Below are 7303 nucleotides of genomic sequence, written 5' to 3' on the forward strand. Positions count from 1 at the left end.
ATAATAAATCAATATCATCCCAGGGGCCGTAGAAAACCTTCTCACGGGCTGGATGTGGCCCGCAGGCCTTGACGTTAACATAGGTGCTACAACCAGTGTCTTACTTCCTGTAATGCAAGTACCAGATATTTTGTAATTTTTTTCATATATTGGACGCACCGCACGATAAGACGCAATCTACAATGCATCCACTAGATGGAGGAACAATCAAGGAAATGCTGCCACTCGAGTGAAGTGCGCCTCAGCAGTTCATAGTCCGCAGCTCTCTGCTGTGCTCGCGTGATTCAACCAATCAGCGCCGGCGTAACCCACGTCACAGATCAAAGAAGTTTTGAACAAACGACAACAGCGAAGATAGCTGTTGAGTGGCGTTGCTACAGAACGATCAAATGTCAATAAAACGTATTTAATAAAGCAGCGACACAGTTCACTTAACCAACAGCAAGTTATAACATTGACTCTCATGCCGCTGTTCTATTTCCGTGTTCAACTGCGTAACCTTAAGTTTGAACTCTGCGTTGTAAACGTGTCTCTAGCAAGGAGCCATTTTGAGGTTGACATATTACCTTAGTAGCCATCCATACACAAGGCGCATCGGATTTTATCTCACGCTGTGAGCTTTTAAGAAAATGGAAGGCTTTTTGGTGCGCCTTTTAGTGGGGAAAATACGGTAAATCAATGCTCCAATTACAGGCATTACACCTCAATCACGCTGATAAGCCGCTGGAAAAGTTGTGCAATGCAAAATCCGGTTTTCCTCATTTTGATTAAAAAAAAAAGAGAGAGAAAAAAATCACTACAAATTGTTTTATTCATTTTTGTTTTGTAGACTAAAGAGTTTCATATATTCTGCTCCTGAGTTAATGTTGTTGAACTCATTTTGAATTTAGTATTTATTTAATTTATTCAATTTTATTTTTCAGACTCAAATGGTGCAATAAATTGGGCAAAAATGTTGACAGTTTAAACATTTTTTCAGGCAAATTGATGCATTTAAAATATTTTTTGTTACAGATTAAAAACAAAATTAATAAAGTTATTCTTTGTTGTTAAGTTGAACTATATTTCTTCCTTTTTTCTTTTCTTAAATGTTAATATGGGTACAATGTAATGCAGAAGTGTACTTATAACAATTTTAAAGACAAATGATAATTATCGTGGCGGCAGAGAGTGGAGGGGGGGGGGGGGGATTGTTTTCTTCTTGGGGAAGCGGGGTCCATAACAGAAAATAACTGAGAGCCTCTGGAAAACTGCAGGAGCATTGGTTAAACCAAAGGGTATGACAGGATCTATGTTGAGGAATGTGAGCGGTCAAATTGCTCTTAGCCCTCTTTGGACACAGGTTCTTTTATCTCTCTATAAGGTGGAAGAAGACCCAACACCACGTTGTCTTTTCTTCAGTTTATCACAACGCAACACGAATCGATTCGGGCTCCTGTGAGTCTCAGATTTCATCAGGAAGCGTCAAAGAAACACATTCATGAGATTATATAGAGACAATATGATAATGAGAGGCGGGGAGGTACGCCTCTCATGCAAATCCCTGAAACAAAGAAAGTAACATGTCATCTAACCCGGCGTGGCTGGAGGAAGTTGGGAGCGGTGGGGTTCGAGGGCACTAAAGGTGATTGTAAACACAGCGAGCAGGAAATACCTTTAACAGCATTCTACATTGTTTCTCTCAAGTGTCTGAACAAACACAACTAGCAGAGAGGAATAACACCATAACCATTAAACCTAACTAAGCAAAAAGTAGAGACAAAGAAGGTCAAGCAAAGTTCGACCTTGATATGATGACAAAGTATAGACCACTGCTGTTGGTCACAGATCTTGAGATTAGGGTTCCTCTTTGAGGGCACTTGACAGCCTTCAGGGATTTATACGAGGTGGTGGAGGCAAGAAAACCCTTGGGGGGCTGTTAATTAACCAAGTGAAAATAGGACCTAAACTTCACACTACATTCTTTGTTTTAAGTACTTTAGCAGATGTTCAGGACAGAGACTAGTGTCAATAGTTCTCATAGCAAGATGAAATTCCTCAACAATGCTCTACTACTACTTCTAGCGGAATAATTCCTTAACATCTACAAAGTGTCCGATGGATGTTTTGAAAGCCATTTTAGTCATTTACCTCACAAATCCGTACTAAATGATCGGCGCGACAAAGAGCCAATTTGGAAAAAATCATGGCGGATTGCAAAGGAGCAAATGCAGCATCAGGATAACGGAGAACACATAAATCAAGGCAAGAGTTGAAAACGGAACGCGAGTAATAATAGAGCGTCACGACAAAATGCACATGAACAATGACTTGAGCAAGGTGAAATTATCTGACAGCTTGACATTGGTGCATAAGGTCCTTAAATAGTCCAAATAATTGTGACGCGTGACACATGCGCAGCAAGAAATCCGAGAATGCCTCTGGAACCAGCTGGATACTAACAGAACGTGATCCTGACACCCGCACTGTACATTTTCATCACAGGCAAGGTCACGGCGGCAATTAGCTTTCCACGGTTTCTTGTAACAAATACCTTTTCACTATTTTGTGGGAAAAATATGGTCATTATAATGATGTTTATGTTATAAAGGTGTTCTTGTAAGCATCATTGGCAAATGAAAATGAATTTCGTGAAATCAGGACTTTACATTATAGAGGTGAAAACATAAATGGTTAGGTGTGGGGAATAATAGTGTTATTTTTCAATATTAAAAAAAAAACGCTTCTAATAATGATATAACACTTTAATTGCTAAAATAAGTTGTTGTTTTTTTCACATTTTCACCTAGTGCTGTGCCGTGGAATTTTTTCTATGAAAGAAACGTGCCTTGGCTTGGAAAATACAGTAAATATTCCCATCCCCGGAATTCTATGGAAAGGAATATCCTTCAACCGGAATAAAAACCTATGCATTAACATTTTGACTACGATATTACGTGTTACCGGAACTTGCGTAAGCGGAAATTCCACTACCCGTAACCCGGATGGAGGTGTAATGCCGCGGGAGCTTAAATACACGTAACGCCCACCCGATGCGCCGGAAAATACACAACGCCGAAACAAGTTTTCACTTCGCGTTTTTCGATCATCAGATTCTAAACGATGACGTGTAAGTGAGTTTTTATTGCCGTGCGTTTTACTGTAATTGTGAATGATTTTAACTTTATTCACTTACCTCCTGGAGAACGCGGCACTAGCTTAAAAGCAGCACCCACTCGACATGACCGAAGAAACGTGTTCGCTTCGCCGTTTTCATTCATCAGATTCGAAACGAAGACGTGTAAGCGACTTTTTATTAGCGTGCGTTTTACTGTAATTGCGAAAGATTTTAACTTTATTCACTTACATCGTGTAGATCATCGCATCGAAACGTAGAAGAACTGTAACGACTGGAGCGGAGCGAGTGAAATGCATCCGTTTGAACGAGGCTGGACACAAAGTTAAAAAGATCCAGCAGACACTTGGAGTCGGAAAGACGCAAATCTACGAAACTTTAAAAAACAAGGCATCGATTCAACTCCTGATGACAAGCCACCATCCAGCAAGGAAGCAATGCAAATGGCAACAAAAATCCTTCAGTATGCACAAGAATTACCAGACATCGGTGATCAACGGGACAGTTACTTGCAACTAGCAAGAAAACTGTATGACACGCAGGCAAACATTGTCATAAACCAAAGAATGCATCCAACAAAACAATCCAAAATACACATTTTTTTTCCCCAAGACAGAAAAAAATAAACATTAAAATACTGTACGTATTTTACTGTTGTGATTTTTTTGGGGATACACCTGTATTGCAGCTTTTTGTTATATAAACAGTTTTTGGACAGTATATTTTTGTATTTTATTGATTGTGTTGTTACACGTGCATTTTGTCAACATACTTGCAGGTTCATAAAGGACATGTACCATGCTCATTTCCCAAATGAGGAATTTCTGTTATCAGGACAAATTGGACAGCGCAAACACGAGTCCGTACTAGAGAGTATTTACTGTATTGAAAACCACTGGATTATAGTGACACAGTTATTAAGAACACTGTAGTGCCTGGCCAACACTGCAGCCACCTTCAGTTGTTCTATTTTGATAAGACTGTCTTTTCACCTTTTCTCATATTCCGTTTTGTCAGGAGTCAACTTCGTCTACCAATTCTGTGTGGGAGTGGCTAAAGGTGTCCTGAGTCCATTTGTTCTTCAGGAGATTATCATGGAGGCTCTCCAGAGGCTGAATCCTGCTCACATTCACGCTCACCTACGAACACCTGCCTTCCACCAGCTTGTTCAGCGCTGTCAACAGTCATACCTGCAGGTATGACACATTTATAGCCAAATTCATATCAGCAGAAGGTTGCTCAGTTTTGCAAAATATATTTTCCATTTTCATAATCAGTGTTGAAATACACTTAAATAATTGGCCACGAATTTTCTCGAGGTTCACTTGTCTGACTTCAGTGACAGACTAAAAGTGAGCGAGACTAAATAAATGATTGGTTGTCTCAATCGCACAGTGATTTCTAAACAGGGTCCCATATGGCAGGGCTCCAGACTGCCCCTAAATGTTGGCTCCTAAAATTTGAAACGGTGCAAGTAATTTCATTTACACCTGTGCAATGAGTAAATCTGCTCTTTATTTTTTTGAATTGCTATTCTTGAATAATTGTTGTAACTGACAAACTTCTACTCTATTCTTCAGCCAATTTATCAGACATGAGTCAAAATGAGTGGAGTAAATTGCTAGTCAACTTACGATGTGTGCCCCTAAATTTTGTATTTACATTATAAATTTTAAATGAGGAGCCTCTATGCTTCTTAGTTTCAAAAAAAGTTAGTCTGGAGGCCTCCCATATGGCATTGGCCTAATATCGACACAGTTCAACCACTTATACACCTGCAAGATATCCACCACGGCACTTAACAAGGAATGTAGTTGACAGGTCCTTAATCATCAATGTGATTTGGGGAGGGGGTTATTTCAGAATTGTTTGATTCCATGCAATCCTCCAAGATAATCATCCTTTCTCCTTTTTTTTTTTTTTTTTAGTATATCCATCACAGGCTCATCCACTTAACACCTGCTGACTATGACGACTTTGTCAACATCATCCGCAGCGCCAGAGCTGCTTTCTGTCTCACGCCGGTGGGTGTGATGCAATTAAATGATGTACTGCAGAACCTGAAGAGAGGCAAACAGACTAAAGAGCTTTGGCAACGCATTTCCCTGGAGATGGCATCATTTTCACCCTGAATATACGCGTCTGGGGGAATCCATTGAGCATCATTACTGCTGCTGGGCTGAGCCAGCCACATCTACTCTTTTTGTCTGAAATCTTGCTTTCATCCCACCACAACCCCCAGCAATGTAGACTGAGCAAACACAGCACACAGATCCACTACCAGTCCCCGTTTTCTGTGTCTGGCAAAGTGTCTCTCACGGCAATCAAATCTAAATGTAAAATTGCATTATTAATTTTTTCTGTTTCCACTAAAAACCATTAAGAGGAAGCTTGTTCTATTGATGATGTTTTGTCATTATAAATAAAATGACTGGGTCCTCCCTCTGTTTTGCAGTCAAGAGCATTGTCCACCAAAAAGAATATATGAAACTCTCACTTGGAAAATACTGTGGTGGTTGTTGTTGTTGTTTTTCAGGAGGGGGGCAGGCGGCATAAGAAATGGAAAAATTGATTTTTGTGGACATATATAAATATAATGGACGGTAACAACTGGATGATGTGAGACCTTTGTCACTAAACACTAACAATAGAGCTGTTGGGTATGTGTTGACAAGTTGTTTAGAAAATGTAATGACGAAAACAGAAAATAATTTGTGTTCACCGGAGGTGAAGATTTTTTAGGATTTAGTACAGGCTACATGTCATTGCTCTGTATTGTACATGACATACCAAATGCAGAGATAATGTGATCGTCTCAAATTAAATATTTACATTTAAGTGCACCTTTGCAGTTGTGTCAGTATAGCTCGAGAGCCCGTTAGAGGCAACTACTTCACTGAGCAAGATTACCTCACACTTAATTGTCATTCCTTCCTTCAAGTTTATGTTTGGAGCAGTTTTCGTTGCCATCAGGTGTATCTACATTGCTGCCAAAGGTAATGTTGGCCATCAATGATTTTCAGGTGACACACAGATCATTTGTTTAGCTTGTCTCATGTTGTGCCATGAACAACTGATTCAATTGCTAGACCATAAACAATTATGGTTATAAGATTTTAATATAGGTTTTCCAAAATGTAAGAAGATAACATTTTAAAATGTATTTTGTTTTTTAATGGGATTTTTTTCATGAAGACAAGCATTTCCTTTGTCAAGCTCAAAACATGTATTTTCTTTGTGGGTATATATTCTATTGGTCCCAACCTAACTCATTGCTTGTTACACAAACACTCAGACTACGTTTAGATGCAGTCAGTAACACTTTTAAAACCCGTATATTGGCAGTATTTGTGTTTTTAAAGGCGATTTAAACATGCGCAAAATCCCCTGAGTTACCCCTTTTCCAGACACGCCACCAGGATTTTTTCTCCCCCGAGGCTTCTGGGAGGCTTGACCAATATTGGTGGGTGGGGGGTCTGAGAAAAAATAAATACATTTTCACTTGACTATCACCCGTTGTTGAAATATTCGCCTCGCTCATCTCCAAGCCTGTATTTTCTTGACTTTTGTCATTCTCGAACACAGTCATCGGATGAGTTCGTATTTTCTTGTTTGTTCCATGTTTCCTTCATTCTGGATTATAGCGTTTTCCTCTGGCGTTTTTGCTTTTTCTTGTTGATTGGCTTTTCCTTTTATTTTTGTGACAAGTGATTTTCCGTTCTTAATTTCCCTTGCTGTTTGCAAGCGTTTTTGGTTAGCCTCGTTCTTAGCCAAGTTATTTTATTACCAGCGCTTTATGCTGTACTTTGCTGGTCTTGTGATCTTATTGTGTAAATGAACGATTTTTGTATTTCGAAATTCTCTGTGTTGTAGGATCCGCTCCTGTTCCGGGCTAGTCCGGCACCTTAACAGAATATTTCGACCATGGATCCCTCAGAATCTGACAAGTTTAGGACGACTCTAGCCAGCCAAGGAACACTGCTAGTACAGCAGGGGGAAGCGCTAACAGAACTCTGTGATGTGGTTGCCCTGCTGGTTCACCGGTTTGAAGAATTAGACTCACGTGTGGAACAGTGGGGCACCCAAGGGACGCTCCCCTCGGTTTCTCAAACAGCTGTTGGAGTGCCTTCCTCTCCACCAAGTTTTCATGAATCAAATTTACCCCATCCCTCATGCTATGGTGGTGAG

At 39.9% G+C, this 7303-nt stretch overlaps 1 protein-coding gene across 7 annotated transcripts in view; it reads left to right on the top strand.

Moving 5' to 3' along the window:
• The window catches only part of zswim8 (zinc finger, SWIM-type containing 8), a 182266-nt gene extending 176308 nt beyond the window's left edge, over window positions 1–5958 (top strand). For all 7 annotated transcript variants that reach the window (XM_086122592.1, XM_086122593.1, XM_086122595.1 and 4 more), the window contains 2 exons: window positions 4133–4311; window positions 5044–5958. In XM_086122592.1, the coding sequence (XP_085978718.1) occupies window positions 4133–4311; window positions 5044–5247 (383 nt within the window). In that variant the 3' untranslated portion in view covers window positions 5248–5958. The remainder of the gene's footprint in view (window positions 1–4132; window positions 4312–5043) is intronic.
• The last annotated feature ends 1345 nt before the right edge of the window (window positions 5959–7303 follow it).

The sequence above is a fragment of the Hippocampus guttulatus genome, chromosome 10, assembly GCF_054856545.1.
Source record: "Hippocampus guttulatus isolate MCC_2025c chromosome 10, RoL_Hgut_1.0, whole genome shotgun sequence".
Lineage (NCBI taxonomy): Eukaryota > Metazoa > Chordata > Actinopteri > Syngnathiformes > Syngnathidae > Hippocampus > Hippocampus guttulatus.